The sequence below is a fragment of the Glycine max genome, chromosome 9 (genome assembly GCF_000004515.6).
Source record: "Glycine max cultivar Williams 82 chromosome 9, Glycine_max_v4.0, whole genome shotgun sequence".
In the NCBI taxonomy this organism is placed as follows: Eukaryota; Viridiplantae; Streptophyta; class Magnoliopsida; order Fabales; family Fabaceae; genus Glycine; species Glycine max.
The window spans coordinates 36,900,582-36,917,291 of NC_038245.2; the positions used below are offsets into that span (position 1 = coordinate 36,900,582).

Sequence of the window (16,710 nt, forward strand, 5' to 3'; positions counted from 1 at the left end):
TCCATCAGGATTGAGGTGGGGGGTGGTTGGCAGCGGACGGCAGGTGGTGGGGCATAGTATGTTGGGGTGTCGTCTTCTGAAGTGAAGCGAGGGAAATCCCAAGTGGAATCCCTTCCTTGAGTGGGCACTGCTTAATGTTTTCGTGAGGCCATCTTGGTTTTCTCAGATGGATTCCAACTTTTCAATTCTTCACAATTGGTCCCCTCAGCAGGAATGTTTCCTTCATGATCTAAGTCTTCCAAGCAAGACCTTAGATCTTTCTCCTCTTCATTGGGTAGACAATCCACAACATTGATAAAAGCTTTATCCAGTGAAGTTTGTGTGGTTTGGAGAATACCGACATCTTCTTTATCTACCTCCTCCACCTTAAAGCACCTCCTATCTTCCCTTGGGCATTTAATTGCTTCAAAAATGTTGGAGATTACCTTTTGGTCGTTGATACTCATTTCTAGATTGTCATTCCCCATATCTACCACGCAGTTGGCAATTAGCATAAAGGGCATGCCTATGATAAGAGGAATTTTTTCATCTTCTTCTATGTCCATGATGACAAAATCTACCGGGAAAGTAAAATGGAAGACTTTGACCAGGACATCTTCCACTACCCCGTATGGTCTGGTGACTAATCGATCTCCTAGCTGGAGTGTCATCTTGGTAGGGTCTATCTTCAGGTTTCCAATTCTCCTACACATTGACAAGGGCATCAAGTTGATGCTTGCTCCTAAGTCAATGAGAGTCTTCCCTACTGACTCATTCCCTATGGTGCAAGGGATTGTCACGCTCCCTGGGTCTTTGAATTTCTCGGGCAGCTTCCTTTATATCACTGCATTGCAGTTGCCTCCCACCACAATGCTTTCACTGTCAATGTACTTCCCCTTCTTGGTGAAGATGTCCTTCATGAATTTGGTGTAGAGCAGCATCTGCTGTAAGGCTTCCCCAAATGGCATGGTTATCTCCAACCCCTTGAATATCTCCAATAAACACTTGAAGTAGTGCTCCTTATTCTTCTTTGATGGAACTAAAGGATATGGGGGCTCTTTTAGAGGGACTGGTGGCTCTTTTTTCCTAGCCTCTCAGGCTAGTTGGTTTTTGGTCTTGGGGGTTAAGTGTAGAAGCAAGCTTCATGATGATGAATCAAGTTGATTCAAGAAGTTTTGATGATGACTAAGATGACGACAAAAACCCCAAAGAATGATTTCAAGATTTAGTCAACAAGTTCAAGATCAAGATAAATTTCAAGTTTCATGAGAAGAAATCAAGAAGATTCAAGAATCAAGAGAAGCTTGATTTCAAGATTCAAGAGAAGATTAATTCAAGATTCAAGAGAAGAAATCAAGAAGACTTCACAAGGGAAGTATTGAAAAGATTTTTCAAAAAACAAACATAGCACAATTTTGTTTTTCAAAAGAGTTTTTCTCAAAATTTTCTAAGTTACTAGAGTTTTTACTCTCTAGTAATCGATTACCAGTTTCCTATAATCGATTACCAGTAGCAAAGTTTGATTTCAAAAGCTTTTAACTGAATTTGCAACGTTCCAATTGATTTCAAAATGGTGTAATTGATTTCACGATATTGGTAATCGATTACCAGTGTATCTGAACGTTGAAATTCAAAAGCAATTGTGAAGAGTCATATCCTTTCATAAAAAGCTTTGTCTAATCGATTACATGGTTTTGGTAATCGATTACCAGTGACAAGTTTTGAATAAAAATTAAAAGATGTAACTCTTCCAATGGTTTTCAGGTTTTCTCAAGGTCATAACTCTTCCAATGGTTTTCTTGACCAGACATAAAGAGTCTATAAAAGCAAGACCTTGACTTGCATTTTAACAAGAATTACTTTCAAATTTTCATATATTCTTTTACAACCTTTGAATCTCTTTGAACATCTTCTTGAACTTCTTCTTCTTCTTCCTTTGCCAAAAGCTTTCTAAGTTTTCTGGTTTCCAAACCTTGTTCTTTCACAGCAAACAAAAGTGTGCTATATCTTTTTTATTCTCTTCTCCCTTTGCCAAAAAGAATTCGCCAAGGACTAACTGCCTGAATTCTTTTTGTGTCTCTCTTCTCCCTTTTCCAAAAGAATGAAGGACTAACTGCTTGAATTCTTTTGTGTCTCCCTTCTCCCTTTTCAAAGAATTCAAAACGACACAGTCTGAGAATTCTTTTAATTCTTCCATTTCCCTTAAATAAAAGATTTCAAAGGACTAACCGCCTAAGAACTTTGTCTTAACACATTGGAGGGTACATCTACTTGAGTTGTTGTAACTGAGAACAAGAGAGGGTATATCTCTTGTGGATCAGTTCAAGTGGAGGGTACATCCACTTGGTTGTTCAAAGAGAACAAGGGAGGGTACATCCCTTGTGGATCTTTGCTTGTAAAGGATTTTACAAGGTTGAAAAGAAATCTCAAGGACCGCAGGTCGCTTGAGGACTGGATGTAGGCACGGGTTGTTGCCGAACCAGTATAAAACTCTTGTGTTTGTTTTCTTCTTCCCTACACTCTTTAATTTCTGTTGTGCACTTTAATTATCGCTTTTACTTTTGGTTAAGTTTCTATTTCTGTTCTTTACTTTCTTAACATTATAGTAAAAGCCTAATTGAATTCAGTATCATTAAGAAGGATAGATTTTTAATTAGTAAAGGTTCATTAATAATTAATTCAACCCCCCTCCCTTCTTAATTATTTCGAGGCCACTTGATCCAACATTAAGACCTTCTTTTATTCTTCTTTTTCCTCTCTCTCCCCTTCTTTGTCTGCCCTTTCTTCCTCAAACTGGTCTCCTTCAATTTTCTCTTCCTCTCCTTGTGCTTTCTTATGGCTTCTAGTCAACATTGCCTTGCATTCCTCTTTCGGGTTTTTTTTTTTCTGTGTTGGCTCCAAAGGTGCTGGTGGGTCTTTTAGCCATTTGTTTGGCTAATTGCCCCACTTCTATCTCCAGGTTATTGATGGAGGGTTTTTTGCTCCTATGGTTGGACATGGATATCTACATGAATTGATCCAGCGTTTCCTCAAGCCTGTTAGTCTTCTCATAGAGATCTATTCCTTGGTTGGAATTCTAGGCTGGTTGACTTCCTTGCTCCTTGTTGAACTAGTTCCCCAGATGATTCCTCCAGCTTGAGCCTTGTGTGAAATTCCTCCCTTGATTGAATCTCGGCGATCCTCCTTGGTTGTAGCCTTGTAATTCGTGGCGATTCTAAGCTCCCATGTAGTTTATACCCCTAGAAGAATATTCTTAGGCTATGCATTACCCTGGCTCGTGTGCTTCTCTGCATATGTGGCATCCCCCTATTTGCATGACTGAAGAGTGAGGAGGACTTACCGCTTATAATTGTTGCGGAAGCTTGCTGAGGGTCTCTGTTAGGGCCTCTATCTGCTGGGATAATAGCTTGTTCTGGGCCAAAGTTGCATCTTGGGCTGTGAGTTCCAAAAGGCTTCTCTTTGTTGGCGTGTATGCTCGATCACAAAGGATGGCGTGATCACTAGCCGCCATGTTTTCTATCAGCTCCATTGCCTCCTCCGGTATCTTCAGCTTGATTTTTGCCCCCGCGGATGCATCAAGGAGTTGTTTTGATTGTGGTCGTAAGCCATTTATAAAGATGTTTAGTTGCATTGGCTCACTGTATCCTATGTGTAGGCATCTTTCTGAGTAGTCCGTGGAAACGGTCAAGCGCCTCGTTGAGGGATTCATTGGAAATTGATGGAATGAAGATATTTCCATCTTCCCTTCGGTAGTCTTAGACTTTGGAAAGTATTTCTTTAGGAAATTTTCTACGACTTCTTCCTAAGTACGCAAGCTATTACCCTTAAAGGAGTGTAGCTACCTTTTTGCTTCCCCTGCTAAAGAAAAAGAAAAGAGATTAAGGCGTATCACAGTTTCAGGAACACTGGTTATTTTTACCGTATTACAAATTTCTATGTAGGTGGCTAAATGAGCATAAGAATCCTCATTTGGTAGACCATGAAAGATGTTTCCTTGTATTAGCTGTATGAGAGAATAAGGGTAAGAAATGTTGACCGCTTGAACCTCCGGCCTTGCAATGCTTGTGAAGAATTGTGGAGTTGTAGTGCTAGAGTAGTCCTCTAGCGTCATTCGTCGTGCATGATCCTCTTCCATTTGAATGTAGCTTTGTGGAGAGGGAGGAGATGAGGTTTGACTGCTTCCTTGTGCTTCTTGCTCTTTTCTTTTTCTTGCAGTGTTGCTACACCTGCAAGTGGCTTCAATTTCCAAGTTGATAGGAGCTAAATCTCCAGTTGCGGTTCTACCTCGCATACACAAAAACAAGCACTACCGTGCAAATTATGGAAGAAAAGAATGGAAAAGAAAAATTGTAAAATAAAGAATAAAAGAATTATTGCTTACAAATTGAAAATGTATGGCACCCAAGTACGAAAACAAAATCCCCGGCAACGGTGCCAAAAACTTGTTAACGGTTTGACAAGTGCACCAAATGTCCAAGTAGTAAAACTAGGAAGTCCGAGTGTTGAATTCCACAGGGACTTTGTTTTGTACTTTTATTGTATAATTTTCAATTTGTAAGGGAAGAAATAAAGAGTGGTGTAAAATAAGTAAAAGAATGGTAATAGATAACAGCTAATGGTAGAGAAAATAATAGAAAGTAAAATAATTAATTAGGGAATTCAATAAAATGAGAATGTTAGGACCTAGCATGCCTTGTGTTGCCCGGGATGTATGATTTTTGGATTTTTTTTTTATCAATTAGGTGAATTTATCCTACCCACATCTATTCAATTACTTGCCCCTGATGCCACACGATGACAAGCCTATTTTACCTACCTATCTCCCAAATGCCTTTGCAAAGATTCAATAGATAAAATGCATGAAGCTTTGCTTCTAGATGTGTGCTTTAATGTATGGGCATAATGTTATCATCCTATGTCTAGCAATGATTTCATTATGATATCTTTTCATTTTGTTCTATTAGAAGTTATCCTCTGTCGAGCGTCTAACCCCTGAAATTGATACATGCATATTTTCTTTAGATTTTTATTAAGAGTTACCCTCTGTCGAGCATCTAACCCTTAACATAATGTAAAGATGAGTAATGCATGAAATATAAATAAGAAAAGACAATATGATAGAAAACACCTGTTGCATTGATAAATATGGAGTACATCATATATCTCTTGGCTTTTTAGGCCTGTCAGGCCCTAACTAGGGGTTTAGCCTCTCATGACCATTGAGGGCCTTACACTGAAATGGGGGTATAAGAATTGGTGGAGGAGAAGGGATGGAAGAAGGGAATAGAGAGAGAAGAGAATTTCCTAAGGAAGAGTTCTCAGGATTTGGGTATGTATGAGAGTGCTCTGAGACTCGGTGTGTCCTTTCTCCTTGGCTTGACTCTCTTTTTATAGTTGTTGAAGTGGACTTGAGCCTTCGTATTTGCGCTTAGTGCGCTCTGCTCGCTCAATGCAGATGCATGTTTTCGCGCTTAGCGTGTGTTGCGCACTTAGCGCCGGTGCTTGTTTGTGCGCGCCTTTGGACTAGACCTGATGTTAAATCCTCAATTTTTCTTCGTAATTTCTGCAGCTTTTTGCTTTAAGTTCCTCCAATTTTTATATCTGCAGCCAGAATTTGGAAAAACATCAATTCTTAACAATCAGACACAAATAACTGCTAAATAATTATTTTTAAAGATAATTTTGCTTTATTTTTCATTATCAACAACATATTTATTTAGCAATTATCATGTATGAGTTTATGACAATAACTTGATATATCTTCAGGGTGTCAACAAAATTTTTAATTTTTTTATTGTATAACACTGGTTTATTTTTAGTTGGAACTCCACATATGCTCAGATTACCATCTTATTTTCCACCTTTCATGTGAAATCATGACAACTCAGTCTGCAGAAGATATCACTATAATTGGTTTATTTTCATTTTGGAATCATGAATATCCATTTTGTGAACACCGTATTGATGATAGGCTCAAATTTTACAAAGTACAATTGTACATACTTCAACATAACATCACCCGTTAATTCTAAGAGTTGGTTTTAGTTTACACTTTATCATTATCATTTATCAGCGAACTTTACATAATAAAATAACGTCAAGTTCTAGAGACAGAACAACGTGAAGGCATTTTTAATTACTTTGACTTTGATTGTGATTATTTATATTATACAGTGAATATTTGCTCTAATGACATATTTTGATAATAATAATATAAAGCAAATGACATCTTTTGGTATGCTACTCCTTTCACTAGATACTAGATAACACACCATCTGTGACACCCTCTACCCCTCACATATATACTAATAAAAGAATAAAAATTCAAATATTAATTAAAAGTATTTTTAAAATATTTTTAAATACAAGCCTTTCAAAGGTGTAAAAAGCTCACATTCCCTTCCTTCTAAATCATATTCAAACTTGTCCAATAAATAATAAAGTCATCTCGACTCAAACAAGGTCGTCTAAGCTTCATACAATTAATATAGAACTTATATCCTAATGTCACATCCTATCAGAGTGTTGTGTTCCTGTGTCCTCTAGCATGAGGTTGTTCATAGTCATCCACCTATTCATCTGCTCCCCCGAACACAAAGTTCAAGATCATCACAGGATCCAAACACAAACAACACGCAGGGAGTGAGTTATCACATTCCTAACTAATGAAGAGAAACAAGATAACATGTAGGTATAAATATCATATAAAAAAATACAACTTACTTAAGCATCACTCACGTTATTTCACCACTTTGTCGCATAATATTACCTCGCAACACCACACATTTCATTTATTTTCACAACATTCACGTACTCAAGGATCAAAACACAATATCATCAAGTCAATCAATATCGATCAATACACAAGCGTTATGCAACATATACACTAAGACTCAATCCTATATGCAATGTGGTACCATGTCAGTGAAAAATCACGTCGGGCGCCTAGGAGTACATGACAAGACAAACCACACACTAGTAAGTCAGGTCACTCTCACTAGGTAAGATCATAGGGAGACCAGTCAGGGTCGCAATGTTTTGCGAGAATGCTCCAACCATATGGGATCAACATAGGCTTAAAGGAGCACTCAAACTAGGTGACCCCCAAGGTCTACACTCTGAAGAGTCCGTCAGGGCCTCTCCCTCTTGATTTAGGTCCAACCCATAAAACATTTTAGCACACAGACTCTATCTATGAACTGTACAAAACACACGACTCCTCAATTGTTCTCAAAATAGTTTTAACTCGTCGCCCTTTACGGGTCTTAGCATTAACTCGTCGTCCTTAAAGGGACTTAGCATTAACTCGTCGCCCTTGAAGGTTCTTAGCATTAACTCGTCGCCCTTAAAGGGACTTATAGTCGTGTGATTTTACAATCCATAGTTTACAACTCAATGCATACAACATCTCAATGCACACAACATCTCAATCACGTGCATACTTAGTTTATCACGTACACTCGATCTCAATCACAATGATATAATCTCAAAATAGCATGTTATCACACCTCATGAATCATATTCACTTTACCTATGAACTATGCAATACACACAACTACTCAATTATTTTCAAAATCATTTTAACTCTTCGCGCTTGTGATTAAACTCGTCGGGTTCCCACAATGGATCCCATCACAATACTCGTCGCGCAAAACTCGTCGCCCTTAAAGAGTCTTACAGTTGTGTGATTAAACAATTTATAGCTCACAACACAATACACATCTCAATATACATGTATTCTATCATTCATCACATGTTCAATTCACCACATACTCAAAATTTGAATCATCATTTCATATCTTCAATATAACAATTTATACAAAAGATTATCACAATCTGGGGACTAAAACCCCTCAAATAATATTACACAATTATATCAAAATCATAGGTCAAAATATACAAATACCAAGAGCACAATTTGTCAAGCAATTCTCATCAGAACAACAATATTTTATTTATAATAATAAAGGAAAAATTGCAATTTAATAAACATCCCAAAATAAAATTCCAATTTAATCCTCTAAGGATCCCTACACATGTTCTCACTAACCCATAATTGTGAATAACTCATCCCTTATCTCTAAGCGGGCTCACGTGTCTTCCGACAGCGATAGAGACATCTCTAACAAGTTCCTGAGATTCCTCTGATTGCTCTGATAGAGTTTCCAAACGTTAGAGAGAATGAGAAGGGATTGAAGCCTCCATTTGTACTATCTTCATGCGATTCCTTTTTCTCCCTCCGCGAATATTATCTCGCAAGTCCCAATGGTGAAAGTGTGCGAAATTGAATTTCGAACAACATATCCAAATTTCATGAAAAGCCAACGGTTAACGAAACCGGTATCGTAGTTTTACTGAGACTATTTTGGGTTTCTGCGGGAAAAGAGAAAGCTACGGTGCGAAGTGTATTTCTCTTAGCTCCGACATGTTTTTGCAATTCCCAACGGTGAGAATGCTCGGAATTGGGTTGTGAACGTGCTGCTAAAATTTCACGACGATCCAACAGTGAATGAGTCCGAGATTGTCATTTTTCTGAGACAAGTTTGGTGGACTGCGGGAAAAAGAAAGGGTTTTGGGAAGGAGGAGAGGGAAAACGAAATTGAAAGGATGAACAATCGTAAAAGCACCTAACATATCGCTATTTATACCTAGGATACTCACAACCTATTATTTTATTTATTTTTATTATTTTATAAAAACAAACTTTATTTTATTTGTTATCAAATGCATATATAAAATACCTTTTTATTTTCTCTCAAACTATTATTTTAATACACTTATTTATTTATTTATTTATTTATTTAATTATAAAAGCATTATCATAAAACTCTATTTATTTACAAATAACAACTTCTTTCAAATTAGTCTACGAAAAATGAAATGTTAGAGCATCACCGTCATGTTAAATTCTCTTAACCTTATTAGCAAGTATATGATGGTGATCCTTAACAAAGTATAATTAAAATATGCGAATCTTGAAAATATTCTTAAAACATATAGTCACCCAACTTTCATAAGGCACGATAGTTAATTCACATAAGATGTGAAAGTGTGCCTGCCTGTGACGTATGTCAAAGTATTGTAAATGTGAGATAAATGGTGGGAAGTGTTACAAATACAATACACTCCTTAGTGATTTCCAATGCAACTCTAACAATAAAAAAAAAAAAAAAGTTTATTATATTTATTGATTCCTTACCGCCAGACCCTATAGCTTATATGTTCTTACCAAACTTTGTTATGCTCGAGATGATTCACTCCAGCGTCTGGTCCGATGCTCAAGTCACATAACATGCGGGTCTAAATCTAGTTAATTTAAGAGAAATGTTAAAAATATACCTTTTAATATATTTCTTTCAATGCATTTTTATTGGCTTAAATTTATCAACAACATTTACGAAATATGGCAATTCTCACACTTGTTAAAAATAAATCTAACTCGTAATTTTATGATTTCTAATAAATTTAATCAAATAAAATAAAAATGTTAAAAGATATATTAAAAAGTGAGTCATTAATGTAGAAAAATGTCTTTCGTGAAGCTATTCATAATATTCAAACTGGGAAAGCATGCTTTGTGGGACTATGTTAATTCTCAAGTTTATTCTGTTGCTTGTGATTTTATTTTTTGAGTTGAGAACTTGTGACACCCTCTACCCCTCACATATATATTAATAAAGGATTAAAAATTCAAATATTAATTAAAAGTATTTTTAAAACATTTTTAAATACAAGCCTTTCAAATGGGTAAAAGGCTCACATTCACTTTCTTCTGCATCATATTCAAATTTGTCCAAATAAATAATAAAGTCATCTCGGCTCAAAGAAGACCATCTAAGTTTCATACAATTAATATAGAACATATATCCTAATGTCACATCCTATCAGAGCGTGGTGCTCCCGTGTCCTCTAGCATGAGGTTCTTCATAGTCATCCACCTATTCATCTGCTCCCCCGAACACAAAGTTCAAGATCATCACAGAATCCAAACACAAACAGCAAATCGGGAGTGAGTTATCACATTTCTAACTACTAGAGAGAAACAACACAACATATAGTAGCCAAATACAATTTACTTAACATATCTCACATTATTTCATCACTTTGTCATTCATCAATCACACTTTTCATCCATCAATCACACCTTTCAATCATCAATCACAATACACAGGAATCACACACTCCGATCAAGACATAATAACACATCAATTTCATAATAAGCAATTAGCAAGCGTATGCAACAGTTATGCTAAGACTCAAGCCTATATGCAATGTGGTATCATGTCAGTGAAAAACCTCGTCGGGCGCCTAGGAGTACATGACAAGACAAACCACACAATAGTAAGTCAAGTCACTCTCACTAGGTAATATTATAGGGAGACCAGTCAGGGTCACAATGTTTTGCGAGAATGCTCCAACCATATGGGATCAACATAGGCTTAAAGGAGCACTCAAACCGTGTAACCCCCAAGGCCTATACTCTGAAAAGTCCGTCAGGGCCTCTCCCTCCTAATTTAGGTCCAACCCATAAAACATTTTAGCATACAGACTCTATCTATGAATTATACAAAACACACGACTCCTCAATTATTCTCAAAAATAATTTTAACTCGTCGCCCTTTAAGGGTCTTATCATTAACTCGTCGTCCTTAAAGGGACTTAACATCAACTCGTCGTCCTAAAAGGGACTTAGCATCAACTCGTCGCCCTAAAAGGGACTTAGCATTAACTCGTCGCCCTTGAAGGGATTTATGATCGTGTGATTATACAATTCATAGTTCAAAACTCAATGCACACAACACTTCAATGCACATATATATCTCAATCATATACATACTCAATTTATCACATACACTTAATCTCAATCACAATGGTATCATCTCAATTTAACATGTTATCACACCTCATGAATCATACACTTTATCTATGAACTATGCAATACACACATTTACTCAATTGTTTTCAAAATTATTTTAACTCGTCGGGTTCCCACAGTGGATCTCATCACAATACTCGTTGCCCTTAAAGGGTCTTACAATTGTGTGATTGCACAGTTCATAGTTCATAACTCAATACACACATCTCATCTCAATACACATGTATTTCATCATCCGTCACATGTTCAATTTATCACATACTCACAGTTTGAATCATCATTTCATAACCTCAACATAACAATTTATACAAAAGATTTTATCACAACATGGGATGTAAATCCTCTAAAATAGTTTCTCACAATTGTATCAAAATCAATTAATCAAAATCATGGGTTAAACACAAAGACATCAAGAGCACTCAAGTTTATCAATCAATTCTCATCAGGACATCAATTGGTATATAGAACACAATAATATTGCATTCATAATCATAAAGAAAAATTATAATTCAATAAATATCATAAAATAAACCCAAATTTAGTTCTCTAAGGATCCCTACACATGTTCTCACTAATCCCCAATTGTGAATAACTCATCCCTTACCTCTGAGCGAACTCACGTGTCTTCAGCCAGCAATAGTAACATCTCTAGCGGTTCCTTGAGATTCCTTCAGTTATTCCTTCGACTGCTCCGATAGAATTCCGAAACGTCAGAGAGACGGAGAAGAGATTGAAACCTCCACTTGTACTCTCTTCATGCGATTCCTTTTTCTCCCTCAACGAATATTATTTCGAAAGTGTGTGCAATTGAATTTCGAACAACATATCCAAATTTCATGAAAATCCAACGGTTAACAAAATCGGGGTCGTAGTTTTACCGAGACAGTTTTGGGTTTCTGCGGGAAATTAAAATGCTACAATGCGAAGGGTTTTCCTCTAAGCTCAGATATGATTTGGAAATTGCCAACGGTGAGAATGTTCTAAATTGGGTTGCGAACATGGTACTCAAATTTTACGACGATCCAGCGGTGAACGAGTCCGAGATCATCGTTTTTCTGAGACAGGTTTGGTGGGCTGCGGGAAAAAGAAAGAGTTTTGAGAGGAGAAGGGGAAAAATGAAAATGAGGCCAAAAAGAGGCACCTGACTTAACATAACTATTTATACCTAGGGTATTCAGCCTATTATTTGCTCTATATTTATTTATTTATTTATTTATTTTATAAAAACAAACTCTGTTTTATTTTCTATCAAACAAATAAATGAAATACCCTTTTTATTTTTTCTCAAATCATTATTTTAATTAACAATTATATCTCCTTATTTATTTATTTATAAAATCTTATCATTTTTCTAAAACTCTATTTATTTATAAATAAATATCCTTTTTAATCTAGATTACTTGGGATGTTATAGAGCTGATTTAGCTCAAGTTGGTTTCCCTTGAGGCTTCTAGGCCTCCTATTTTCGTCTATTTCAACAACAAAAAAATGTAGAAAAATGTCTTGGCCCGCAAACGCAATAATAGCTGGTCCAAGAATCTTACAAGCCCCGTTGATTCAAACAGAGTTAACAACTGCCCCAGATGGAAACATTTCTTCCTACTACTAATACTACCATCTAACCCAACAATCTAATAATTCTCAAGGGACTAAAAGGGGCATTAATTAAGATCACTCATCAAAAGTTTGATTCTGTTTCCAGTTTCCAACTTTCCTGGTATGGCATTAGAGGCAGTTAATGACAGAAAAGCTGAAGTTCAAGCATTTGATGATTCTAAAACGGGTGTAAAAGGTGTCCTAGATTCTGGGGTAACAAAGATCCCTACCATGTTCCATGTCAAGTTAGACTCAACTCACACCTCACCAACTCACTCCAACTTCACCATCCCAATCATAGATCTTCAGAACATAAACAGCAATTCAACTCTGCATGCTGAAGTGGTTGACCAGCTTAGGAGTGCATCTCAGAAGTGGGGATTTTTCCAAGTGATCAATCATGGCGTTCCTGTGGAGGTTTTGGATGAGATGATCAGTGGAATCCGCAGGTTTCATGAGCAAGATGCTGAGGCAAGGAAGCCCTTTTACTCGAGAGATAGCAGTAAGAAAGTCAGGTATTTTTCTAATGGGAAGCTGTTCAGAGACATGGCTGGTACTTGGAGGGACACAATTGCATTTGATGTGAATCCTGATCCCCCAAACCCACAAGATATACCAGCAGTGTGTAGGTAATATTTCTATTAGTACTCACGAACCAATTCGCGGTTCTCTATTATAATGAACAAATTATGTTTCTCTGGTTTCTAATATAAGTTTTGGGGATAAATCATGCACATGATCCTGCTTGATGGTAGTTTTTCTATTGCCATTTTATAATAGGAAAAAGTTAAGATGCAGTTCTTTTAGTGATTTTGGTACTGTTTTCCAATCAGAAATGGACTAAGAAATCTTCATAATAAAGGTTTGCATTAAAGTTCATAAGTTACTGAGATGAAACTCCAATTCTAATTAGAGACTGACACCATAAGAGAGGTAAGGAAATGTCTCTTAAGTTTTACCCTTTGTAATATATCTGTCTAGGCAGAACTCTAGTTCTTGGCTGTTATGTGATAGAGTAAGACCAGACTTTGGTCTTTGAAATAATTCACTTTTTTCACAATACTGAATCAGAGTCTTTAGATTCTTAGACCCCAACAAGAGCCGAAAGTATTAGTTTTGGTCATTGAAAGGTCTCTCTTTTTTTTTTATCAGTTCCTGGATTCTTAAAACCTAACACAGTCCCTGAAATATCAGTATAATAAACAAGTTAGTCTATTGATTATAATGAGTCTGTCTTCGTTAGTGGAAATGCTAATGTGACAGGTTAAGTTGCTGAGGTGGCCATTAGGTTACTCTTCATTGAAGGATGCTAACTTGTAAAGAGTCCCCCCACCTATTACCTTCTTGAAGCATGTTCTCTATCTTAGGTATTTATTTGAAGGACTTTGTGTTGAGTCTTAAAATCCAGGAATAAAGGTAAAGTGCAATTTTTCAGAGACAAATTATGTTCCTCTCTTTGTGATATAAGCAAATTAAGTATTTATTATATCCAACATGGAGCAAATAAGGAAGCTCAATGTATTAAATAATCCACGAGATTTTCCTACACAAGCTCAATTAAGTCTCTTGGGTTGAATTCTCCTTACAAGATTAAATTATAACAATCGGTGTATTTGTTGAGAGCTCTCTGACCCTGAAGGGGAGACCTGGAAATGGAAAGGAATAACCTCGGAAAGGACTATTCCCATGCTATGTTTCATTGAGCAAGTAAGAATACTTGAGTAATGAGAATTGAGAACCTCCTACCAACTAGGCTAATCTTTTGGGTTAGGCTCTTTCCATGCAATTTTTACTTTTCTAGTTTCTACATACTATATAATTTCACTTGCATATCCATCAAACTTGAATCTTCCTTGTGCTTTTGCTCAACTAAATGTGCATTTGTAGAGATATTGTGGCTGAATATTCAAAACAAGTAAAAGCGTTAGGTACCACGATCTTTGAGCTACTGTCAGAGGCTCTTGGCCTTGATCCTTCTTACCTTGAAGAAATGGACTGCACTAAAGCACTTTATGTTATGGGTCAGTACTATCCAAAATGCCCTGAACCAGAATTAACTATGGGAATTTCAAAGCACACTGATTGTGACTTCATAACAATACTTTTGCAAGATCAGATTGGTGGTCTTCAAGTTCTTCATGAGAATCATTGGGTTAATGCTCCTCCAGTGCGAGGAGCTCTTGTTGTCAACATTGGAGATATTCTGCAGGTAACTTCGGGAATTGTTTACTGTGTTTTTTTTTTTACCAAAAATGATGGTCTTGAGATATGATTATCAGAGAAGCTTTATGGCCTAGATTTAGCTTTAAATAAGTTTCAAAGATGTAAAACATCACACAAAGTTCCAGACAGAAAATTTGAATGCAAAAAGTGAATAAAATTATCAAGATGTAAAGATAGGGTTTTTCCTATTATGTATTTGTACTTTAACTCAGTGGCATTCAGGGTTTAACAACCAAAGGAGCTTTTGTTTTATGTATTGCCTTTACCCATTTTTTTATGATTATATTTATATCTATATTTATCAATTTTTTTATCATCATTATGCAGCTTATGACTAATGACAAGTTCATCAGTGTTTATCACCGGGTCTTGTTGAGGAATATGGGCCCTAGAATTTCTGTAGCAACCTTCTTCATGAATTTTACCATATCTAAATGTACATCGAAGAGTTATGGTCCAATAAAGGAATTGTTATCAGAAGAAAACCCCCCAGTCTATAGGGACATGAATATGAAAGAAATCTTGACAAATTATTATGCAAAAGGCCTTGATGGGAGCTCCTACTTGCTGCCTTTAAGGTTGTGAAGCAAATAAAAGTATTAGATCGATCTTTTCTTGATTCTCATGGAGTTGGCTAGTCTGCATCAATTTATCGTAGTTAACTGGTGGCTGGTGCCTATAGGCTTTATCTGAGATTTTCAATGTCCATAGGAATTTAAATAAACTGTACAAGTTCTAGAAGAATAAAGTTTTGGCATATTTAGTTCATTGTACTATAGAAGAGCATAACTTTCAATTTTCTGTATTATGACAATTGCGTGATATGTTCTTGTGGTTGTCAATAAATTTTTCAACTTTGTTGCTGTGAATTACAAATTTGCTTTCAGTTAGTTACTTAGTTGACACTCTATATATTCTTAGTCTACCGTCTTATATTTCACCTTGCATATTGACACCAAGAGAATTTAATTCTCTACGACAAGAAGTCCAAAAAATTGGTTTACTAAGAAACTATTCATTTTGTGACTAGTCATTAACCGTTGAACTACTGCTGATAATTACTATTGATCATTTGATCTATTTTTCTTCTTGGCAATAAAATATGTTGGTGAATCCATACACACAATCTGATTGTCTTATCTTGTGTTCTGAAAATGGTTGCAACTGAATTTCTTGTATGAACATGCTTTTCTCATATCATTCTGAGCATCAAGGAAACTGTGATTCATCACAAACCACACAAAAAAAAAAAAATACACTAATACACACAATCCTTGTTTTTTATGTATAAATAAATAAGCTAAAATAGTAGACTTTCTCAATGAATTATACCAATCGGTATTGATCTACATATTTCATTGCTGCATTGTCTTAATTGAAAGTTAGCACAGCCTTATCTGAATTGTGAACAATACTCTGCCTACTGATGAATCCTGCCACCAATTACTTACATATGTCATAAAGTAAAGGCGTTGAGTTTTACAGTCTTAATTCAAGCTATTGTTAGAGGATATTGGCCTTTATACTTTATCCACTGAAGAATTGAACTCTGCTGATGTTATAAAAAAAATTCAAGTAACCACTAGAGTCATTTTTTTTTTAGGGCTACAATCAATACATAAAATTGACGTTTTAAAAAACGCTCTGTCAATTAAGAAAACATGGTTGGTTCATACATAATCATGTTCTAATGGTGAGAAACTCTATAAAATTTAAAAAACTCACATATATATATTTTTTATTTAATTATGGTGTTGTTATGTGATCAAATAAATATTACTTTTTATTGGTAAGAAATAATTTCTGGTAGAAAATACAATCTCATTTTTAAAAAAAAATTCTTTATCACATACATTTACTCCATAAAAAAATTATAAGAAACAGTTTTTACACTTAAAGAAACTTTGATATTCTCTAAGCTGTTGGCATGTTGCATGCATTGAAACAGTAAACATTGCCTTCCACGTGGGTGCCTGTTTTTATTTTCTATGTGGCCACCACTATGATTAAAATATTTATACTTTTCTTTTTATTCT

The 16,710-nt window shown here is 35.8% G+C and overlaps 1 protein-coding gene across 1 annotated transcript; it reads left to right on the plus strand.

Annotated features, from left to right (window-relative positions):
* Positions 1–12,355: 12,355 nt before the first annotated feature.
* Positions 12,356–15,544, plus strand: LOC100778953 (1-aminocyclopropane-1-carboxylate oxidase homolog 1). The gene is made up of 3 exons (XM_006587288.4): positions 12,356–13,080; positions 14,339–14,660; positions 15,002–15,544. Exons 1-3 carry the CDS (start codon positions 12,575–12,577, stop codon positions 15,257–15,259), a joined length of 1,086 nt encoding a protein of 361 aa, XP_006587351.1. The 5' UTR covers positions 12,356–12,574; the 3' UTR covers positions 15,260–15,544.
* Positions 15,545–16,710: the final 1,166 nt, after the last annotated feature.

What these genes read in the sequence shown, in the direction of transcription:
- LOC100778953 (XM_006587288.4), top strand. Translation starts at nt 12,575, where the DNA reads ATGGCATTAGAGGCAGTTAATGACAGAAAAGCTGAAGTTCAAGCATTT. An exon ending in GATATACCAGCAGTGTGTAG is followed by an intron (nt 13,081 to 14,338) that starts GTAATATTTCTA and finishes GTGCATTTGTAG; the next exon opens with AGATATTGTGGCTGAATATT. An exon ending in ACATTGGAGATATTCTGCAG is followed by an intron (nt 14,661 to 15,001) that starts GTAACTTCGGGA and finishes ATCATTATGCAG; the next exon opens with CTTATGACTAATGACAAGTT.